General features: G+C 35.6%; 1 protein-coding gene across 4 annotated transcripts in view; it reads right to left on the bottom strand.

Annotated features, from left to right (window-relative positions):
* Positions 1-25,291, bottom strand: part of RAI2 (retinoic acid induced 2) — a 128,373-nt gene that overhangs the window by 76,599 nt on the left and 26,483 nt on the right. For 2 of the 4 annotated variants that reach the window (XM_074299890.1, XM_074299889.1), the window contains exon 2: positions 12,340-12,615. The exons of the other annotated variants lie outside the window; for them this stretch is intronic. In XM_074299890.1, coding sequence (XP_074155991.1) covers positions 12,340-12,375 — 36 coding nt within the window. In that variant the 5' untranslated portion in view covers positions 12,376-12,615. The remainder of the gene's footprint in view (positions 1-12,339; positions 12,616-25,291) is intronic. 4 annotated transcript variants of the gene reach the window in all.

A 25,291-nucleotide genomic window follows, 5' to 3' on the forward strand; every position in this document is an offset into this window, starting at 1 on the left:
GTCAGATTCTTCTAAGGCATACATGACTTCCTTTGAATAAGTAAAGCATGTTTGGAACCTGCCTGAATGCTTACAACCCATTCCACTGAGAGGAGGGGAAGGAGAATAAGCAGAGAAAGAGATTTTCTAAATGACAAGATTTCAAAAGATCCCAATTTCCATATAGAAGATTATGCAAAATACAAAGTCAATTCAAAAATAATATATTACAGAACAAAAGATCTTCTAGGAAATTTGCTGCTTTCATGTGAATGACCCATTGATTAAAATTTTCAAATGAGATACAAGAGATGCACAATTTAATTATATTTTTCCTTTCTTCTTCTAAAGTTCTGCTTTGATTAAAAAAAAAAAAAATCTTTTTTTTGACCTTCCTCTGTAGAGTGGAACTTTGGAGAAGTTTACTTGAAACAAGGCTGGTCCCAAGGCCCTCCAGAAAGCTAGCCCGGATATTACATTCCTCAGCAAAAAATAGTGAAATTCAGAAGACAGTGAATTTAGAGAAAGATAATAGATTTCCTTATGGTCATGTATAATTTGGAATATTTTAGGGGTAATCAATTTAAAATGACCTATAGGCTATTGAAGAGTCAAGAATGGAGCTCAAGAAAGGATAAATATGTGTATGTATGTGTATTTTATATATATGTATGTATGTATACATGAAACATATATAGAAATTGTTTACAGAGCTACATATTTTTAAAATATGTAGTTTTAATTTAATTATTATATGAATAAAATAATAATAACAGTTTTACTGGATTTAGAAATATGACATATAGGCATTTACATAGATATTATATAGAAGAAAGAAAAAACAGTATGTATCTGTTATCTGCATAGAGATGCATAAATAAACCTATGTGAATCAATGATAACATAGAAAAAAGAGTATAGATGGAAAAGGGAGGAAGGTTCACTTCAGAACCTTGGGAGACAACCAGTTAAGATTACTTATCAAGTGTGGTATTGTAGGGATTCTTTTTCAGATTTCAGTTGGAATAGATACCCTCAGGGGTCCCTTCTAGATTAAAAAAAAATTGATCTTATTTGTAGCATATTCCTCTATGACTTCCTATGAAGTTTTCTCAGAATATTTATATAAGATAAAATACACAGAATAACAAAGGAAACTAATTATTCTGAAAAACCCACATATCCCCTGAAATCAATCCACAGAATTTTTGAGTTTTAGCCTACCACGGTTAAGAATCCTTTCTCTAAAATCTATGATCCCATAACTATTGTCCCTATTCCAGATTCTATTGTATATAAAACACTTGGCAAAAATTAGAATCCACCTCCCGAGTTTATGGCTTTGACCTGAGAGAGAGAAAACTGCACCTCCCAACAAACTGGCCTCACTGGTCCATGCTGGGGAGATGCCAACTCCCTTTGAAAGGAGAAAGAGCTATCATTTCTGCAGAAGGAAAAAGAAGTGAGAAGCAGTTTAAAAATCCATGGGGAGGGCAAAGGCTAGAATAAAGAAAGCAATGTAGAGGAACCCTCTGGAAGCAACAAAAATGAGCACAGGAGATCTAGGCAACTCACTGGGGAATGGGGAAGGGCAAGTCTTTTCCTGTAATTTAAGTGCTAGCAATGAGCTCCTGGGGTATGCCGGGTAATCATTTGCTTCTTCCATTTCACATCATCATCATCATTAACATCATCACCACTAATGCCAAAATCCCAGTGACATCTCAGAAAGCAAACAGCTGTGGAAATAAACAAAGACATCATACCATGTCCTTTTCCTCCTTTTAAAAACTGTCAAGAAATACTTTTTTTTTTTCACCTGCTTTTGAACAGCTTCTTTCAGCAAATTTTCCTGTGAATATCTTTTGATGAAATGTCTTCCTTTCCTTCTTCTTTCTCCTTCCTCTCTCACAAATGTCCTATTTTCTTTAAATAAGTTCTACTCCTCACTTTTGTATGTTGCAAACAATTTCCTTTGGTGCTTCAATCTGTAAGGACCTCTCTGAAAACACTGTTCTCATTTTCTACACAGCAGGTAACTATGTAGCAAAGTCAGCTGAGTTTCTAAAAAAGGTGAGTTGTATAGGCACTGGGCAGGTATTTTGATTTCTTTTTATTCATAGATTGTTACAGCTGGAAGTATCCTTAAGGTTGACCAAACCAAACAGATACAGAAATTGAGACCTATAAAGTTTAAATAATTTGTTTTAGAGTGCCCAGAAAATTTGTGGGGAGTCTAACTTGTCTCTTAAATTACAAATCCATGACTATTTCCATTGAAAACCTTCCTCTGCATAGCACAATCTCCATTACCATGTTCACAATCACCTCTTCTTTCTTTCCCATTATTGTCTCCTATGGGGTTATAAGAGATGGAATACAATCACAATGTGAGTCTATTATTATTTATAATAACAAACTAATTCTTCTAGAACTAATTTTCTTCCATCACCCTTTGACACTTCAAGTACAAACGGTTTGGTTCATACATTGTGCTGTCCTCCTAGACTGCGGTTTCCTGGAAACAGGAACCAGAAAGAACAAGTATCTCGGTAGCCTTTTCTGTTTCTGAGGAGCAAGTTAATGAGGTGAAAGGAACACTTCTCTAAGAAAGAGATCTCATGAGCCCAGGGATTTTCATGGATGGCATACTACTCTTGGCCAATGGCCAAAAAGCCCACCCAAAGCAAAGCAAAACAAAAATACTTCTGGGATTTCAGCAGGTTTTGGCATTGCCCTGATTTGAGTACTTTCAAACAACCTTAAGAGAAAAACTAATTTGACCTCTCTATTTTATTTCCATTGTTCCTCAAACAATTTTGGGGCTACATTTGTTTTTTTAAATTACTCTCAATTCAGACCATGAATACAACTAGGTGGCACAATGGATAAAGCTCTGGAACCAGTCAGGAAGTCAGGTATTGACCTCTTATTGGTTGTGTAACTTAGAGCAAGTCAGTTATCCCCTCTCAGACTCAGTTTCCTCATCTGTATAATGATGATAATAGTGCCTAACTCAGAGAGATGTTGCATAGGTCAAATGAGATCATATTTGTAAAATACTTTGTAAACTTTAAAGTACTAAGTACTATATAAATAATAGTTTATATTATATATATACATTTATAAATAAATGTATATGTGTACACACACACATACACAATGAGGTAGAGCAGTGGATAAAGAGCAGGATTTGCAAACCTGAGTTCAAATGTGACCTACTTACTAGTTGTGTGTCTTTGGAAAGTCACTTAACTGTTTGCCTCAGTTTTTTCATCTGTAAAACTCCAATTTTGCCAGGAAAATCCCATAAAGGGTCAAGAAGAGTGGAACATGACTGAAAAATGGCTAAACAAGTATATGTATCTATATCAAGATATGTATAATGTTAACTATTATTACACATAGGTGCTTACCTCATCAGTAATTTAAAAAAATCAAACTAAAAGATGCAGACTGTTAAGAAACTCAAATTTGCTATTGCTACTGTTTTACAATCTCTAATCATTTTAATAATTGGGATTAAAGCAAAAAAAATTTTTTCACACTGGCCAGAACTAAAAAACCCATTTCTTTCTCCCAGTTTTTGACAGCACCCTGTATGTAACACTTTTGAGATACCACATATTATGCTTTAGTTCTAAATATTTATTTTAAGTTAACATGCTACAGAGATGGTCTTTTTAACAGCAGACAGGAAACAGCTATACAATAGTAAAAAGGTTTGTCTTGACTGTCAAAGGGGTCTGTGAACATAAAAAATAAATAAAGAAAAAGAAAATGCTTGATTTAAAAGTTCTCTTGAGAAATGTAAATTAAGACAACTCTGAGGTACTTCACATTTCAGACTAAGATGACAAGAAAGGATAATGAGAAATGTTGGAGGGGATATGGGGAAACTGGGCACTAATGCATTGTTGGTGGAATTATCAAACGATCTAACCATTCTGGAGAGCAATTTGGAACTTAAAGGGTTATAAAACTGTGCATACTCTTTGACCCAGCAATGTCACTATTGAGTCTGTATCCCAAAGAGATCATCAAAGAGGGAAAAGGACCCACATGTGCAAAAATATTTGTAGCAACCCTTTTTATAGTGACAAGGAATTGGAAATTGAGTGGATGCCCATCAGTGGCTGAATAAGTTAGGGTATATGAATGTAATGGAATATTATTGTTCTATAAGAAATGATGAACAGACCAAATTTCAGAAAAGCCTGAAAAGATTTACATGAACTGATGCTGAGTGAAGTGAGCAAAACAAAAAGAACATTGCTTTGCACTAACAAGATTATGTGATGATCAACTGTGATAGACTTTACTCTTCTCAATAATGCAGTGATTCAAGTGATTCTAATAGATTGGGGATGAAAAATGTCATTCATCCAGAGAGAGAATTATGGAGATTAAATATGGATTGAAGTATATGGTATTTTCACTTTTTTTTTCCTTTCTCATATTTTTCCCTATTGGTCTGATTTTTTTTTTGTACCACATAACAAATATGGAAATATGTTTAAAAGAACTGCACATATTTAACCTCTTTCAGATTACTTTCTGTCTTGGGGAGGGGAGAGTTGAGAGAGAGAGTGGGAGGAAAATTTGGAATACAAACTCTTACAAAAAACAAATGTTGAAAGCTATCCTTACATGTTTTGGAAAATAAAATACTATTGAAAAAAATTTTAAAAGTTCTCTTTAATTCTTTATGGAAAGAAAAGGTAAATAGTTTAGAAAGTGACATGTTGTTGCCTATAGTTTTTACATTCAGCTTGGCAATCATGGTTCTTAACCAATGAATGACCTATAGATTACACATTAGACACAAATTACAGAAATTCCCCCATACAATGCTATCCAAATACAGTTTCAGAGAATCATGGAAAAATATGTATGAGTTTGATGAAAAGGGAAGTAAGCAGAAGTAGGTGAATAATTTATACAACAGCAATATTTTAATGGCAAACATGCTTAAAAACTCTAACTAACATGAAGACTAACCACAATTCCAAAGGACCAATGATGAAATATGCTATCTACCTTCTGACAGAGTTTGTGGACTCAAGTGATGGCTGCAGATTGAGACAGATTTTTTTTTTTTTTGGGGGGGGGCTCTATCCAATAAGGGAATTGGACATATTAAAATAACAACAAAAACAACTCTGAATCTATCTGCATCCATCACCTGAGTCCATAATCTCTCTTTCAGGAGGTCAGTAGCATGTTTCATCATTGGTCTTCTGGAATTATGATTGATAAAATGAGCTGGAGAAGGAAATGGCAAACATTCCAGTACTTACCAAGAAAACCCTAAACAGGGTCATGAAGATTTCAGTGAACAAGTGAACAGCCACAACAAAGCAGCCTCTGACATTTAAGTTTAATAACTCTGTGGCCTTAGGCAAATCAGTTCATCTCTCTCAGGGTCCCAGTTTTTTTGAACTATTAAAGGAAGAGATCCTTTCCAGTTCTAGATCTCTGATTCTATTTATGAAGCAGGGTGCCCTAGTGGAAAGAGATCTAGTTTTATATACAGAAATATACATACTAGCTAAATGACCTGAGGGAAATCATTCACTTCTTGCCCCAGGCAATTCTTTCTAAAACTAAAAGTTAAAAAGCAAATAACAAAGAAGTGAAACTGAATACTTTGTGATACAATGATCTTGGAGAAGAGATGAAAAAAAAATGTGTCTTCCTTCCTTCTTTATAGGGATGATATTATATTGTTAGACTCAGCTGATATATTAGATAGTTTTGCTGACCTGATTTTTTCTTCTTTTTCTTTTTATTCTTTATTACAAGGGATGACTTCCTGGGGTAGAGGAGAGGAAAGGATATATTCAAGAACAATGGCAGTCTAAAAACCAAAGATATTGATAGTTTTAAAAAATTACTACAAATCTGGTTAATCTGGTGATTTGTATTGTTTGTGGGAGTTTCAATATCAGAAGCTCTCCACAAATGAAATCACATGACTGCATCTCTTACTTCTCTCTAAAATGAAATGAGAAAAGCATTTTCCAGGTTCTAGAAACAAAAAAAACAAAACAAATAACAGGGCTCATACTCTAGGAGTTTTCAATCTACTGGGTATACAGAATGCAAACAGATATGTGAATACACATAATTACTTGAGGAGAAAGGAGGGTGTTGTTCAGCCCTTTCAATTGTGCCAATTCTTTATGACCTCATTTAGAATTTTTTGGCAAAGATACTGGAGTAGTTTTACCATTTTCTTCTCTAGTTCATTTTATTAAGGAAGAAATTGAGGCACAGTTAAATGAGTTGCCCACATAGCTATTAAGTATCTGAACCTGTATTTGAACTCAGGTCTTCCTGATTCCAGGCCTAGAACTCTATCTACATAATTATTTGAGGAGAAGGCAGAGAGTATTAACCACTAAAGAATTCTCTAGGGGCAGCTAATTGTTGTTGTGGATAGAGCACCAATCCTGAAATCAGGAGGACCTGAGTTCAAATCTGACCTCATATACTTAACACGTCCTGGCTGTGTGACCTTGGGCAAGTCACTTGACCCCAACTGCCTCAACCAAAAAAAAAAAAGAAAGAAAAAGAAAAAGGCAGTTCTCTAGAAGGGGATGAAGTACTTCTTTGCTTAGTCGTTGACCAATTTAAATACAGCAATATGTTCTTTGATAGGATGTCTATATTCAGTTTATATTAATCGGTTACTTTATTGCTAAATAAACATATTCATCTATATGTGTGTTTGTGCCTTACCAATTATAACATAAGCTCCTTCAGAACAGAGATCACACCTTCTATATCTTTTGAGAAAGATGTCTAATTTTGCTTTCTCTGTTCACAGAAAGTAGTAATTAATTATAGTGGATGTTCTCTTTGTCCTTTTGTTAATTTCGTTTCCTTTGCTAGGAGTGAACAAGGCTTAGATTTGTCAACTCTCTGATGTTAACATGACAGTTCAGAATCTCAGGTTCTTTGCTAGATAAGAAGGTAGCAGCTTGTCCTCTGCTGTTTTATTCCTGAATTTTTTTCCAGGCTGTGTGCCTTAGGAAGAAGTAAGAGAAGCTTGAGAGGCCAGAATGAGCATTTTTGAAGTGCCTACTATGTACCAGGTATGGCATTATATTCTTACAAAAATCCTGGGAGGTAGGTGCTATTGTTGCCCCAATTTTACAGTCAAGAAAACTGACGCAAAAGATCCTAGAACTAAAAGGTATCTGAGGCTGGACTTGAGCTCAGATCTTCTTAATTCCAGACCCAGCTCTCTGTCTACTGTGCCACATAGCTGCTTGGCCCCTCTGAGTGCCAGCTGTCAGTTTCATGGAACTTTGGGATCTACTTATGTCTCTATTCTAGATTTATATATAGCTTTGTCCCAAGATAGAAGAAGTGGGCATGCAAGTTGTGGAGAATGGGAAGGACCTAGTCTGCCTTATTAAAACTTTCTTCCATTTTTCAGTTCAAACAGGCCTTCTGGCTATCCTCCCACAGAGCATTCTTTCTCCATTTCTAGGCATTTGCACAGGGTGTCCCTCATACCAGGACTGCATCCCTTCCCCACTTCCATCTCTTAGAAATTCTAGCTTTCTTCAAAGCTCAGTCCAAGTACTACTTCTTATATGACACCCTTCCTTCCTCTCCAGTTATTAATGGACCTATCATAGTTGTCACTACCACCACCACCACCTCCCCCATATAAATTACCATGTACTTAACTTGTACACTGTCATGGTGTTTCTGAGGAGATCAAGACATGGAAAGTGCACACCTGATAGTTTAGGCAGAAATCACACCAATATTTTCCCTTCTAGATCTCCCAGGATGTCTCCTTGACCTGTGACTGACAATCATTCTTTGATAAAAGGCCTTCTTATCCTAAGGAATTGGGGCCAGGGATAGAGGGGAAGGGGGGGGGGAGGAGAAGAACCTAAAAGAATGGATAATACATCAGTGCTGAAAGAGACCTGAGAAGCATGAGTGAAGATCACTGAAATTATGTGAATTGGGAGGGGGAAAAAAGTATGGAGGGAAACAGCCACAGGCTCTGAAGTCTCTGCTCTGGACTCCAGCACCAAATCTGTGTGTGGGCATCCTATATGAAGAGTGTTAGAAGGACAATACTCCCAGGCAGATAACTCAAGGCAATGATTTTTCAGTTTTCTTTGTTTCTGTCCTTTTTGCCCCAATTGCTCCCTAACCTTAATCACTGAATGTGCATTGTTTCAATCAGATTGAGATCCGTTGAAGAACTGAACTTAAAAAAGCTCAGGTCTTCCACTGCACCCAATGTTATCTCCAATTGTTCTGATCTATATCTGGTCACTGGATCCAGATATTTTTGGAAGATAAAGTGAGGCAGGTGACCTCCCACACTTAAATCCAATTCATTAGGCAGCACCTTCCTGATGTCATGGTCTTCTTCCAGAACAGACGACAAACAATAACATCAAAGTTTCTCATAATATGATTTATCCTTAAAGGCTTTGTCTTTAAATCAGGGATGATGGTAAACATGGCTAATGGCTGCATTACTAATCCACGTCTGTTCTTAATCAAATGCACAATAGAAAGGCTTTAAAAGGAAATGGGAAAGGAGAAAGAGGTAGATTTACAACTTGAGCTATATTTTTGCCCCAATTGTTCTCTGGCTGGGATCTCTGGGCAGAAAAAGGACAATTATTGATTCATTTTTACAACTTCCTAGCTCAGAGAGATAAATTGTACCCAGATACCTTTAGGCAATGACTGAATGAGGTAGCACTGGCTGGAGAGTGCTGTGAGAAGCTGACCTGTTATATGAAATGAAGTTTTCAACATTTTAATTTCCTTTTTTTCTGAGCTAAATTTGAAAAGAAAATCCCTCCCAGATGGAAAGAGCTATATATGGCTGGAGAAAGTCATGCCCAAGGGGAATAGACTTTCACAATGAAGGGTAGAAATAAGTACAGGAAGGAAGAAAGTATTTATTAAGCACTACTTAAGTGTCAGGCACTTTGATCCTATAACAACCCAGTAAAGTAGGGCTATTATTGTCCCCATTTTATAGTTGAGGAAACTGAGGCAGATACAGATTAAAGTGAATTGCTGGGGCTCACTGAGTTAGTAAGTGTCTGGCCAAATTTGAATTCATGTTTTCCTGATTCTATATTCAGTGTTTTATTCATTGCATTACCTAACTGTTTTTGGCAAATAGTATGGCACCAAACTATCAAGCCATAGTTAAATGTGTGTGAGTTTATGTGTGATGCATAAAAAAAATAGAGAGTTCTGAGAGGACCTGAAAGAAAGTATACTCTCAAAGGAAAGCACTGTGAGAGCCTGAGCAAAAGCAGGTTTTTGTTTTAACTCTTACCAAAAAAGTATTTATTTGGACTTGGGAAGGGCATTCTTCAGAAGAGAGCCTTAATGCAGATAAGCAAAGTTTATCCTTACAGCCATTGGTCTTGTTGATGGTCTATGATTAGAAATCTGAAGCATAAGCTTCATGTCAAGTCATTTTAGTCATTTAAATCTTAAGCCCCTCATGTCTTAATTATTTTGGTACTCAGGAAAAAAGCAAAGTATACCAACAGCTCATCAGTCCATTCATCTAAGAATAATTTGTTGTCTTTTTTTCCTCTTTTTTTTTTTCTTTTTTCCCCTTAATTTTAATATTTTATTTCCCCAAATACATTCAATATAGTGTTAACATTCTTCTTTGCAAAACCTTGTGTTCCAAATTTGAGAAAGTAACTTTTCAAAGAAAAAAGTTACTCAAGAAAAGTATGAACAAAGTGTCTTTCATCCTTAAGTTGGAAGTCTACTCTCCTTAATCATGATTCCAGTCTCTTGTTTCCCAGAAGTTTATTTACATGTTAATATTGTGAACTTTGGGGCTGATAGCTGGGAAATGTAGATAACTTTTTTTTTCCATTACTATGAGTTAATTTTTAACTTTAATTTTTGTCTTCTACAGATCTCAGTTTGGCTGAAACAATACACATTCAATGATTAAGGCTAGGTAGCAATTGAGGCATGCAGAAAGAGACAAAGAAAACTGAAAAATCACTGCCTTGGGTCATCAGGCTGGGAGTATTGTCCTTCCCATAATTACCTATGGTGTTTATGACCATTTGAATTTTGGCTTTCTGCCATAAGATAAGACACAACTCCAGAAGACTCAACTTTGGAATCAGAAGTCAGTCAGCAATTGAAAAGAGATGCCAAGATCGAAGCAAAGACATAAGAGTCATGCAGAGGAGAGACAAAACAAAACGGAGAAGTAAAAGTGAAATAGTAAATGGAAACAAATGAAAAGAAAAAAGAGGAGAGCAGCTATTTTTGAGCTGAACTCAATTGAGAACAGTTGTACAGAAAAAGGCACGATTTACAGCTATTTCTGGGAATGGATCTGATGGAATTCCAAACAGTCCTTCTATTTGAAGCAGATTGGAGGAAAAAAAATTCTGCTAAAGATCTGCCTGTGAAGGGCTAGAGTAAGTGGCATAATGAATAGAATTCTAGGCCTGGAGTCAGGAATACCTGAGTTCAAATACATCCTCAGACACTAGCTGTGTGATCCTAGACAAATAATTTCATTCTGGTTGCCTCAGTGTCATCATTTATAAAATGAGTTGGAGAAGAAAATGGCAAACCACTCCAATATGCTTGCAAAGAAAACCCCAAATTATGTCATGAAGAGACATACAATTAAAAGGACAGGAAAACAATATTAACAAAAATAATAAATATTGGTTGAAGGGGGCTGATTTCCCACCATGCATAACTAGCCATTTCCTGGAGTCCTATAGCTAATGGTGACAAAGGACCACTTGATCTGTACAGCAGGAATTTTACCAAAGAACACCAGGTGCTTCATTTCTCCTGAGTACAGTTTCCCCCAGGAGTGTTAGAACTCTGAGTACATTCAATGTTCTTCTTGGTAACCACAGGCAGCATCAAAACTCATTTACTGGGTTGGACATAAATTCCTTTAAAAAGGATCCAGTTTGCTCAGCCCTTGGCATTGAGGCTCTTAGAGTAGTGTCAGCCAGACAGGATGGTGCCATGCCCCTTCAAATGATACGGAATGATTTCTTATTTCAACATACTGCTCTATTATTTCAAAATTCCCTGACAGTAACCGCTAGTGGAGAAAAGAACCATGCATTCATCACCAAGATATTAGGTACCAATTCCCAAAGCTTAATTTTTCATAAGAGCTTTATACCATTTTTCAATTAAGGCAGGATCATCATTAAAAAATATTGTTGATGTGTAAAACCACATTTCCTTCCTTTGGTATGCTCTCTGATGGTTTATATATTTAATTTTTTTCCAAGTGCTAAGAGTCACAGAAGCCAAACTGAAGAATACCATAGTGAGGCTAGAGCTAAAGCGCCAAACTGCCTCCAATATCAGAACAATGCTTTGGGAAGTTTGAAAAAGCAGGCTAAGAGCACCACCAGGTGTGTGCAAAAGGGCAGACATCATTTACAGCTCCAAAAACAAGTTGATGAATGGTCCCAAAATGCACTAGGTACCAAGATCTAATGATTTCTCAATCTTGGATCTATTTATAAGTGACAGAATATATAATCGAGGTTTATTTTTTTTAATGTTCTCACATTTTTGAAAAATAAAAAAGCAAACCAGACCAAATAAAGACACTCTAGCAATAAATACATAATCATTCAGACAAATAGATTTTGTAAAAGGCTTAAGCTGATAGCATGAGATTTTGTTTTCAGTTAGGAATGTTATTTTAGAAAAGTATAAGTAATGATACAAAGTTCACAGGAAACAGCTGTGTATACAAACAGTTCATTTCAATAGAAACAAAAATGCATTATGCATAGCTAAAATATAAATATTTTTATTAATCTTCTGTACCCATGAACATGACTTTTGGACCTAATATTGAGAAAACAAGTTTCCTATAAGTTTCATCATCCACAGTCTTATGTATTCCATTTTGTCCATCAAGGAAATACCAGCTGTGAAATCTTATCTTTGATTTTAGCAACTAGTTTCCTATTAGAAGTTTTTTTTCTCCCCCAGAGAGTAGCTCTGGGCAAGGAAAGATTAGGGAATTTCAGTTTCATAGTTCTGATAAGCTGGTAAGTATTCAATTAGTTAGTGCTCCATAGATAGAGGCTCAGAATAAGCTCATTTCTCATACCATTCCAAATGTGTTCCATAGTTAGCGCTACCCTCAATGCAAGAAAAAAAAGGTGGGTTTGGGGTGTTAGTGGTTTGTGTAGAAAAACAGCAAAAAAGCCAATGCAACCTATTAGTGAGCCATATCAACTACAGTAGCCTGGCAACGCTGTGGGAAATCCAAGAAAAAATATTGATATGATGTTTTAATGAATCTGCTTGGCTCTGGCTTACCAGAAACATCAATGTGTTCAGAGCACTTGCTGCCATGGCATTGTCCCTGTTTCATTTCATAATGTTTCCAGCTCTGTTTCTCTGCTTGAGTCAGCAGAGACTTCACTAAGGGAGATAAGGTCACTTCTGTTCCTGCCTTTGATAGAGGTGATGCCCTCAGCACTTTATCAACTCTGGGTGCATAGAAGCCAAACGCTTGACAACAGACCTTCTTTCAAGCCTGAAAGGAAATAGACATGGGCTCTTTCTTCCGGTCAGTAGTGGATGTTTCAGGGTCTTAAAACAGAAACAAAGAAAGAAAAAAAAATCAAAAGCATGCTATTTCCTCCCATCCTTTCCCTGCCAACAGAATTCAAAGAGTATATTTTCAATATCTAGAATCAGAAAAATACTATATAAAACATTTTTAAAATAGGGGCTTGGTTTTTTAAAGTGTGTCTTTGTCTAGTTTTATTTTTTTTTCAGATCAAACAGATAAATAAGTAAAGACTAAGTCATAAATGGTATCCTACCATTGCTTTAAGAAGGAAAACAAATTCTGCTGTATGATATACTGAATATAAGAAACAACATATTAGCAAAACAGGAAGCATTGTTGTGTAGGGGGAAGAGTATGGAAGTGAGAGTTGAAGCCCCTGGTCTGAATCCCATCATTGCCACAGTACCTGTGTGACTTTAGGAAAGTTCTTTTAGAATATTGAGCCTCAGTTTCTTTACTGTAACAAATTAGCGAATTCCTCATCTTCCTTTCAGTCCTAAATCTAGGATCTTATAATCCTATTTGTACTTCAAGGAAATGAGACAGACAGAGGACTGGATCTGGAATCAATAAAACTCAAAGTCAGCTCCTGACTCACCACTTATATTCTGTGAGACTTTTAAGTAAGAAGCCTTTACTTTGCTCAGCCTCAGTTTCCTCCCTTATAAAGTGAGATAAGTGGACTGGACAATTCTCAAGGTCTTCTTCTGACTCTAAAGCTTATGTTCTTATGACCTGCCATTCCTTTAAAGTAAATAGTGCTCCCTCTACCAATATAGAATGCATTCCCTTCTAGTGATGAACATTATTAAGCATAGCTGTTCTGGTCCTTGAGTGGAGATACTGGTAAGGATAAGAGTAGTCCTAGAAAGTCTAGGACCTGACTATAGAATAGGCACCAAAAAAAAAAAAAAAAAAAAAAAAAAAAAGTTCTGAGATCTTGTTTTTTAAAAAAAAATTTTTTAATAACTTTACTTCAACACAATTAGTTTCCTTTATAATACAGAATATTTAAAAACAAGATTCAGGGGAGGGGGCAGAGCCAAGATGGCAGAGAAGATACACGCAAACTTCTAGACTCTCTCTTACCCTCAATACCAATTAATTAATTCAGCCTCAAAAATAACGCTGGACTGGTAAAAATCACAAAGATTATAAACACAACAACTTACCAGATGAAGAGAATCTGGAACTTCGTCAGAAAAAGTCAGTAATGAAGGGAGGGGGAAAAGGACCAGCACAGACAGAGAGACTAAAGGCTAGCTTAGGGTGCTGATCAGGCTGGAGAGGCCTCTGGGGTTAGAAAAACTACCAAGACAGAGGACTCTGGTATAGGCTGATAGCTCTACTCTGCTTGCAAAAGAGCAGAGCAGCAGAGAAGTCAAGCCACTTAAAAAAAAAACCGGCAGAAACTGCTTACAGTTACCCCAAACTGGAAGTGAGACAGCACAAATCTCGGCAGAGCCGTCCTGGGCTTTTCCTTGGGGCAATTAAGAACCTGCAAGGCAGTGGGGGACACCCAGCCTGGAGCAGCCTCTAATCCCACAGTGGGGGGCTCGGCCTGAGGCAGTGGAACTTCCACAGCAGCAAAACCCGCAACAGTGACTGTGCTTCCCAGGGCATAGATACTTCTGATCTGTGCACCAGAGCTATTTGTTGGTCAGCTGCTAATATCCAAGGCCCCAAGGGGGGCTTTGGCCTGGGGTTGTGATGCTTTCACTGTTCAGCCGCTAGGCTTAGGGCAGTCCCTGGGTTACAAAGCAAGGGTCCTTCACTGGGCACTTCTGCAGCCCGGCTCTGAACCATTCCGGAAGAGGAGGCGGGAACTCTCTCCCAGAGTACCCTTGTACCTTTTCCACCCCGTTCACAAGATAGCTGCCTTTCATATCTCTGTTCTGTAGAGGAAGCTGAGAACCCCTTAATCAGAACACAGACCCCACAAGATATTAAAAAATGAGTAAGAAATTGAAGAGAACGATTGACAGCTTCTGTATAGAAAAAGAGAGGATCTCTAACCCTGAGAAGGCTAACAATAGACAGTCTCCAGATAATACCCTGAAGGGGAATGTTACCTGGCCCCCATCACATAACTCTCTCCTAGAAGAGACTATTAAATACTTGAAAAGAGAGTTGGAAGATAAATGGGCAAAGGAAAGAGAAGCTATACTAGAGAGAAACAATGTCCTGAAATTTGAATTGGAAAAGATAAAGAATTCACAGGAAATGCAGGGAAACAAAATTTGTGAATTGGAAAAGGTTAAAAAATCACAGGAAAGTAGGATTTGTGAATTGGAAAAAGAAAATAACTCACAAAAAAAAAATTAGTGAAATACAGAGCAAAATAATTCATTTAAAAACTCAATTGGACATATACAAAAAGAACTAAAAAATGTGAATGAAGAAAATTACTCATTGAAAATCAGGACTGAAAATATAGAAATGAATGATTCATTGAGACACCAAGAACCAGTCAAACAAAATAAAAAAAAAAATGAAAGCTGGAGAATAACATCAAATATTTATTGGGAAAAATCTATAGATCTGGAAAATAGATTTAGAAGAGATAATCTGAGGATCATTGGACTTCCCGAAAATTATGATGAAAAAAAAGCCTAGGTTCTATTTTACAGGAAATCATCAAAGAGAACTATCCAGAGATAATAGAAACAGAAGGGAAAATAGGCATTGAAAGAATTAATCAAACACCTTCTGAAAAAGACCCTAAGAAACAAAAAACAAAAAACTCCACGGAATATTGTGGCTAAGCTGCAGAACAATCAAACTAAGGAAAAAATATTGCAAGCAGTTAGGAAAAAAAATAATTCAAATGTCGAGGTGTCACAATAAGGGTCACTCAAGACCTGGCTGCATCCACATTAAAGGATTGAAGGGCCTGGAATCTGATATTCTGAAAGGCAAAAGAACTTGGAATGCAGCCAAGAATAAACTACCCAGCTAAGTTTAGCATTTTCTTCCATGGAAGAAGATGGACATTTAATGAAAAAGAGGAATTCCATTTGTTTCTAAGAAAAAAACCAGATCTGAGTCTGTAGAGGAAGCCCATTAATACCATCCAGCCCTATCCCCCGCAAAACAGACCAATTGTTTCTCTTGTCAGTTTGTTTTCTTTGATTCCTACTCTGACAAAATGAACAAAAAATTCAAAAGGGCTCTAACCATTGACAGCTTCTGTGTGGAGAGGGAGCAGACTTCAAATGCTGAGGAGACTAGGAACAGACTGTCCCCAGATGTATCCCCTGGGAGGGATATAAGCTGCTCCTCAATACAAAAGAACCTCATAGAGGAAATCAAAAAGGCTCTCACAAGAGAGCTGGAAGAGAAATGGGAAAAGGAAAGGGAAGCTTGGCAAGAGAGCCTGGAGAAGTCATCCCATGCATTCAAAGACAGACTGGATAAAGAAATCAAATCATTGAGAAACAAGATTAGTGAGCTGGAAAAGGTAAACAAGTCCAAGGAAAACAGGATTAGTGAGCTGGAAAAGGTAAACAACTCCAAGGAAAACAGGATTAGAGAGCTGGAAAAAGAAATCAGCTCTCTAAAAAATAAAATGGATAAAATGGAAAAAAATTCCATAGAAGATAAAAACTCAATTGGACAATTACAAAGAGATATAAAAAAAGTGAGTGAAGAAAATACATCATTGAAAATTAAACTGGAACAAGTAGAAATGAATGACTCAAGGAAAAACCAAGAGGGAGTCAAGCAAAACCAGAGAAATGAAACAATTGAAAAGACTGTCAAGTACCTTACCAGAAAGACAACAGACCTGGAAAACAGATCCAGGAGAGACAATTTGAGAATAATCGGACTCCCTGAAAAATGGGAGGAAAAAAAGAGCTTGGACACCATTTTCGAGGAAATTATCAAAGAGAACTGCCCAGACGTTTTGGAAACAGAGGGTAAAATAGACATTGAAAAAATTCATCGATCACCTACTGAAAGGGACCCTAAAATCAAAACGCCAAGAAATATAGTGGCCAAGTTCAAGAACCATCAGACAAAGGAAAAGATATTGGAAGCTGCTAGAAAAAAACAATTCAGATATAGAGGATCCACAATAAGGATAGCACAGGATCTAGCAGCGTCCACATTAAAAGAACGCAGGGCCTGGAACGTGATATTCCGAAAGGCTAAGGAACTTGGTATGCAGCCAAGAATAACTTACCCAGCAAGAATGAGCATCGTTTTCCAGGGAAGAAGATGGACATTTAACGAAATAAATGAATTCCATCTATTTTTGATGAAAAAACCAGACCTACATAAAAGGTTTGATCTTCAAATACAGAACTCAAGAGACTTCTAAAAAAGGTAAAAAGAAATCTTGAGAACTATACTTCTGTCAAAAAAATATGTAAAGAACATATGTACAATTTGTCTTAGAAACTAGAGGTGGAAAGGAGATTATATCATAAAAAAGTATAAAGTGGTGGTACTACATCTCATGAAGAGGCAAAGGTAACCTATTATATCTGAGAGAAAGAAAGGAGGGAGATGAACATAGCGTGTATCAATAGACATATTCGATTTATGGTGAAACTTCTTCCACTTCATTGAAAAGTGAAAGGGAAGGAGTAAGCTAAGGGGAAGGGAATACAGTAATTTCGAGGAAAAGGGGTAAAATAAGGGGAGGATCTTTAAGGTAGGGGAGGGATCCTAAAAAGGGAGGGCTGTGAAAAGCAAGTGGTGTTTACTAGTTTAATACTGGATAGGAGGGTAAAAGGGAAGGAAAGGGGAAAAGCATAAGCAGGGGTTAATAGGATGGCAAGCAATATAGAATTAGTCCTTCTAACCATAAATGTGAATGGGGCAAACTGCCTCATAAAGAGGAAGCAGTTAGCAGATTGGATTAAAAGTCAGAATCCTACTATATGTTGTTTACAGGAAACACACCTGAAACAGGATGAGACATTCAAACTAAAAGTAAAAGGGTGGAGCAGAATCTATTATGCTTCAGGCAAAACCAAAAAAGCAGGAGTAGCCATCCTCATCTCAGATCAAGCAAAAACAAAAATTGATCTAATTAAAAGAGATAAGGAAGGGCATTATATCCTGCTAAAGGGAAGCATCAATAGTGAAGCAGTATCAATATTAAACATGTATGCACCAAGTGGTGCAGTATCTAAATTCTTAAAAGAGAAATTAAGAGAGCTGCAAGAGGAAATAGATAGCAAAACTATAATAGCGGGAGATCTCAACTACTAGAGAAGGGAAAGGGTCCTGTATGTGCCAAAATGTTTGTGGCAGCCCTTTTCATAGTGGCTAGAAGCTGGAAGATGAATGGATGGGTAAACTATGGTATATGAATGTTATGGAATATTATTGATCTATAAGAAATGACCAACAGGAGAAATACAGAGAGGCTTGGAGAGACTTACATCAACTGATGCTGAGTGAAACGAGCAGAACCAGAAGATCATTATACACTTCAACAATGATACTGTATGAGGATGTATGCTGATGGAAGTGGATTTCTTCAACATAGAGAAGAGCTAATCCAATTCCAATTGATTAATGATGGACAGAACCAGCTACAACCAGAAAAGGAACACTGGGAAATGAATGTAAACTGTTATTTTTACCTTCTGAATCCAATTCTTCCTGTGCAACAAAAAATTTGGTTCTACACACATATATTGTATCTAAATTATACTGTAATATATTTAACATATATAAGACTGCTTGCCATCTGGGGGAGGGGGTTGGGGGAGTAAGGGAAAAAATCTGAATAGAAGTAAGTGCAAGGGATAATGTTGTAAAAAATTACTCATGCATATGTACTGTCAAAAATGTTATAATTATAAAATAAGATAAAAAATTAAAAAAAAAACAAAAAAACAAAAAAAAAAAAAAAAAAAAAAAAAAAAAAAAAAGAAAAAAAAAAAGAAAAAAACCAGATCTAAACAAAAAATTTGATCTCAAACCACAAGACTCAAGAGAAGCAAAAAAGGTAAAAGGAATTCTTGAGAACTGTATTTCTATTGTGGATATACAGAAAGTCCACATGTATAATTTAATTTTACTGATATAACATTAAAAAATAAAGGGGGGGAAGTAGAAAGGGAAAGATGATAGTATCAGAAAACGGATAAAGGGGAGATAAAAAGAGGGAAACTACATCCCAGGAAGAGGCAAAGAAAATTTACCACATCTGAGGGAATTTAGAGAGGGGGAGGAACATTGTGTGAATCTTACTCTAATCAGAGTAGGCTCAAAGAGTTAATAATTGACATATTTGTTTTTCAGAGAATTCACCTCATTAAAAAGGGGGAGAGGAAAAGGGAAAAGGAAAAGAGTAATAAGGGAAGGGTACAAGAAAGGGGAAGGGATTTAAAAGGAGGGGGGAGGGATACTAAAAAGAGAGGGCTGAGTGACACAAGTGGGGCCCATAAGTTTAATACTGGTTCGGGGGGACAAGGGGGAAAAAAGCATAATGTGGGGATAATATGATGGCAGGAAATACAGAAATAATAATTTTAACAGTAAATGTGAATGGGATGAACTCTCCTATTAAGCGGAGGCGGATAGCAGACTGGATCAAAAACCAGAACCCTACAATATGTTGCTTACAAGAAACACATTTAAAGCAGGGAGATACAGAGCAAAGGTAAAAGGCTAGCTATAATGCTTCAAGTGAAGTCAAAAAAGCAGGGGTAGCCATCCTTATCTCAGATCAAGCAAAAGCAGAAATTGATCTAATTAAAAGAGGTAAGGAAGGAAACTATATCCTGCTAAAGGGTAGCATAGACAATGAAGCCATATCAATACTAAACATATATGCACCAAGTGGTATAGCATCTAACTTCCTAAAGGAGAAGTTAAGAGAGTTGCAAGACGAAATAGACAGCAAAACTATAATAGTGGGAGATCTCAACCTTGCACTCTCAGAACTAGATAAATAAAACCACAAAACAAATAAGAAAGAAATTAAGGAGGTAAATAGAACATTAGAAAAATTAGGTATGATAGATCTTTGAGAGAAAACTGAATGGTGATAGAAAGGAGTATACTTTCTTCTCAGCAGTTCGTGGAACCTATACAAAAATTGACCATATATTAGGACATAAAGATCTCAAAATTAAATGCAAGAAGGCAGAAATAGTAAATGCCTTCTTTTCAGATCACAATGCAATAAAAACTACATTCAACAAAAACTTAGGGGGTAAATAGACCAAAAAGTAATTGGAAACTAAATAATCTCATCTTAAAGAATGATTGGGTGAAACAGCAAATTATAGAAACTATTAATAATTTCACCCCAAGATAATGACAACAATGAGACATCATACCAAAATTTGTGGGATGCAGCTAAAGCGGTAATAAAGGGAAATTTTATATCTTTAGAGGCTTACTTGAATAAAATAGAGAAAGAGAAGATTAATGAATTGGGGCCTGCAACTTAAAAAGTTAGAAAAAGACCAAATTAAAAACCCCCAACCAAATACTAAACTTGAAATACTAAAATTAAAAGGAGGAATCAATAATATTAAAAGTAAAAAACAAACAAACAAACAAAAAACAAAAACAAACTATTGAATTAATAAATAAAACTAAGAGTTGGTTTTATGAAAAAGCCAATAAAATAGATAAACCTTTGGTAAATCTGATCAGAAAAAGGAAAGAGGAAAATCAAATTGTTAGTCTTAAAAATGAAAAGGGAGATCTTTCCACCAATGAAGAGGAAATTAGAGCAATAATAAGGAGTTACTTTGCCCAACTTTTATGCCAATAAATTTGATAACTTAAATGAAAAGGATGACTGCCTCCAAAAATATAGGCTTCCTAGATTAACAGAGGAGGAAGTAAATTGCTTAAATAGTCCTATTTCAGAAAAAGAAATAGAGCAAGCTATTAATCCCCAGGTTAAAAATCCCCAGGACCAGATGGATTTATATGTGAATTCTACCAAACATTTAAAGAACAATTAGCCCCAGAGTTATATAAACTATTTGAAAAAATAGGGGATGAAGGAGTCCTACCAAACTCCTTTTATGACACAGACATGGTACTAATACCTAAACCAGGTAGGTTGAAAACGGAAAAAGAAAACTATAGACCAATCTCCTTAATGAATATTGATGCTAAAATCTTAAATAAGATATTAGCAAAAAGACTTCAGAAAATCATCCCCAGGATAGTACACTATGATTAAGTAAGTTTTATACCAAGAATGCAGGGCTGGTTTAATATTAGGAAAACTATTAGTATAATTGACCATATTAATAATCAAATTAACAAAAAACATATGATCATATCAACAGATGCAGAAAAAGCATTTGATAAAATACAACATCCATTCCTACTAAAAACACTTGAGAATATAGGAATAAATGGACTATTCCTTAAAATAGTCAGGAGCATATATTTAAAACTGTCAATAAGCATCATATGTAATGGGGATAAACTGGAACCTTTCACAGTAAGATCAGGAGTGAAAAAAGGTTGTCCCCTATCACCATTACTATTCAATATTGTATTAGAAATTCTAGCCTCGGCAATAAGAGTCCAGAAAGAAATTAAAGGAATAAGAGTAGGTAATGAAGAAATCAAACCATCACTCTTTGCAGATGATATGATGGTATACTTAGAGAACCCAAGAGATTCTAATAAAAAGTTATTAGAAGTAATTCACAACTTTAGCAAAGTTGATGGATACAAAATATATCCACATAAATTCTCAGCATTTTTATACATCAGCAACAAAATGCAACAGCAAGAGATACAAAGAGAAATTCCATTCAAAACAACTGTGGAGAGTATAAAATATTTGGGAATCCATCTACCAAAGAAAAGTCAGGAAGTATATGAGCAAAATTACAAAACACTTTCGACACAAATAAACTCAGATCTAAATAATTGGAAAGACATTAAGTGCTCTTGGATAGGCTGAGCGAATATAATAAAGATGACAATACTCCCTAAACTAATCTATTTATTTAGTGCTATACCAATCAGACTCCCAAGAAACTATTTTAATGACCTAGAAAAAGTAACAACAAAATTCATATGGAAGAACAAAAGGTTGAGAAATTCAAGGGATTAATGAAACAAAAAATCAGATGAAGTTGTCTAGCTGTACCTGATCTAAAGCTATATTATAAAGCAGTAGTCACCCAAACCATTTGGTATTGGCTGAGAAATAGACTAGTTGGTCAGTGAACAGGTTAGGTTCACAGGACAAAATAGTGTACAACTATAGCAATCTAGTGTTTTACAAACTCAAAGATACCAACTTTGGGGATAAGAATTCATTATTTGAAAAAAACTGTTGGGAAAACTGAAAATTAGTATGGCAGAAATTAGATATGAACCCACACTTAACACCATATACCAAGATAAGATCAAAATGGGTCCATGATTTAGACATAAAGAATGAGATCATAAATAGATTAGAGGAACACAGGATAGTTTACCTCTCAGACTTGTGGAGGAGAAGGAATTTATGACCAAAGGAGAACTAGAAATCATTATTGATCACAAAATAGAGGATTTTGATTTCATCAAATTAAGAAGCTTTTGTACAAACAAAACTAATGCAAACAAGATTAGAAGGGAAGTAACAAATTGGGAAAATATTTTTACAGTTAAAGGTTCTGATAAAGACCTCATTTCCAAAATATATAGAGAACTGACTCTAATTTATAAGAAGTCAAACCATTCTCCAATTGATAAATGGTGAAAGGATATGAACAATTTTCAGATGATGAAATTGAAACTATTTCCACTCATATGAAAGAGTGTTCCAAATTACTACTGATCAGAGAAATGCAAATTAAGACAACTCTGAGATACCACTACACTCCTGTCAGATTGGCTAAGATGACGGAAAATATCATGATGAAGTTGGAGGGGATGTGGGAAAACTGGGACACTGATGCATCATTGGTGGAGTTGTGAAAGAATCCAGCCATTCTGGAGAGTAATTTGGAACTATGCTCAAAAAGTTATCAAACTGTGCATACCCTTTGATCCAGCAGTGCTACTACTGGGCTTATATCCCAAAGAAATACTAAAGAAGGGAAAGGGACCTGTATGTGCCAAAATGTTTGTGGCAGCTCTTTTTGTAGTGGCTAGAAACTAGAAAATGAATGGATGCCCATCAATTGGAGAATGGTTGGGTAAATTATGGTATATAAATATGGTATATTATTGCTCTGTAAGAAATGACCAGCAGGATGAATACACAGAGACTTGGAGAGACTTATATGAACTGATGCTGAGTGAAATGAGCAGAACCAGGAGACCACTATACACTTCAACAACGATACTGTATGAAGATATATTGTGATTGAAGTGGATATCTTCAACATAAAGAAGATCTAATTCACTTCCAGTTGATCAATGATGGACAGAAACAGCTACATCCAGAGAAGGAACACTGGGAATTGAGTGTAAAATGTTTGCACTATTGTCTTCCTACTCAGATTACTTATACCTTTGGAATCCAATTCTTACCATGCAACAAGAAATTTGGTTTTACACACATATATTGTATCTAGGTTATACTCTAACACATTTAATATGTATGGGATTTCCTGTCATCTAGGAGAGGGAGTAGTGGGAGAGCGGGGAAAATTTGGAAAAATGAATACAAGGGATAATGTTGTAAAAAAAAAAAAAATTACCTATGCATATGTACTGTCAAAAAATTATAATTATAAAATTAATTAAAAAAAAAACAATATTCTGAAAAAAGGTTCATATATTACCAGATTGTCAAAGAGGTCCATGACACAAAAAAGGCTAAAAATACTTTCAGTTTAAATGATGGCAATATAGTCTATTTCCAAATCCATACTTGAACTCCTCCTACTGGCCAAAATCAGTGCTCTATTGTTATTGTCTTGAAGGACCTCGAATCAGTTCTATATCACCATAAAGTTCTAACATAAAACTTGAGTAAAGAAAGAAACAGAAAGTCATGAATTAATGGGATGGGGAATAGATTTATGATTTCATTGTTGAATAAACTCCTTCTGCCCAGATCAGCAATTTTGGGGGTTAACCATATTTTGTGTTTTGAATCTTTGAGTTATCATTTGGTTTTTAATTATCAGAAAACAATAAAAATAATGACCAAAAAAAATTTCTAATATTGTATAGAATGTCTTCCTGGTTCTAAGTTCAGTTCTCTATCAACTAAAGCATGCATGTTGCCTCTCATTTTCCATGAAATCTCCCCCATCCCAAGGCAAGTAAACTATCTTCTTAGAGCTAATTAGCCATTTCAGGGAAGAAAGAAAGGTGGGGACAATATAACAGCCAGGCTTATTTCCATTTCTGGAAACATATTGGGAAGCAAAGGCCTAGGGAACAATGTCCTGATGGCTAACGACTCATTTTGATCTCTACCATATCTTTCATGACAGTCATAATGAATATCATCAGACTGCCATACAGTTTCTTAGTCCTTTGTCTAAAAGTTATATAAGCCATTCTCCCTCCCACCTCCGAATTTTTTCGTCTTTTCTTTTCCTGAGTTATTTCTAGACTACCCATTCTTCCACATGTAATAAGAGATCTGGAGGCCACCACAAGACTGAAATCTGAATGTTTTTTTTTCCCCATGCTACTTTTCTTCTTAGATATGGGGATAGTGTTACTTAAGTTTCCCTGGATAATTTTTAAAATATAATTTTTAAAAACATGAGTTTGCTGTTAATTTTTAATCTTAAAGATATCACCAGGTCCTAACAAGAAAAACATGTTTCATTAAACTTCTCTTTTAAGAGTTGTTCTGCCCTGAGCTTTATGGCACATCGTTGATTTAGTTGCTGTTTTGCAAGAGAAATAGGGGAAAAAAGGGAAACTTTTGAAAACTGAAATTGAGTTTCAAAACAGTTATGAAGAATAAACTGCTGTCATTTTATAAATTATAATTCTATTGAGTTCTTGTTGCAAATTATTCTGTATTTTGTACTTTAAATAACAAAAAATGTTAGATAGGCTTTGTTGGTACATATTGAAACATAATTATGAAGAATCTTTTTCTTTAGATTCTTTAGATTAGATTCTTTAGATAGAGAGCTTAGAGACAGATTTTATAGTCTCTCATTTTACAGATGAGGAAATTAAGACTTTGAAAGATTAACTTCCCCAAAATCATGCTGGTACTAAATAGCACCAGTAAGAGTCATTTCCAAATTCAGAGCTCTTTTAACTAGGTTCAATCATTTTTCAATCATATCAACTTTTTCAGATGAGGAAGCTGAGACAGATAGGAGTCACTTGCCTAGGATCATATGGCTAGTAAATATATAAGGCCAGATTTGAACTCTAGAAGATGAATCTTCCCTACTCTACCCACTGTGCCACCTAGCCCCCCTTTTTCCTACTAATTCATCCTGACAAAATATGGGTTGACCTTAAATTAAAAAAAAAAATCAATTCCTGCATAAAAAAAAAAAAAAAAAGGATTTATAAGCCCCTGAGTATTTCAAATTATATTTGGTATGTTAATAGTCTAGTACAACCAAAGAATTTAGATAGTCCCTTGGAATATTTCTATTTTAGTGATTACAATCAGATTATTCAATGCTATTTAGCCAAACAGAAATGAGGAAGTTATACTATGTTCTGTTTATATTCCTTTCTACTTCTAGAGTCTTTGGTTCTAACACCTTAAAGAGTTGCTTGACTACTTTTTTTTTTTTTTTTTCCTGAGGCTAAGTGACT

Source organism: Sminthopsis crassicaudata, chromosome 3 (assembly GCF_048593235.1).
Source record: "Sminthopsis crassicaudata isolate SCR6 chromosome 3, ASM4859323v1, whole genome shotgun sequence".
Classification (NCBI taxonomy): domain Eukaryota; kingdom Metazoa; phylum Chordata; class Mammalia; order Dasyuromorphia; family Dasyuridae; genus Sminthopsis; species Sminthopsis crassicaudata.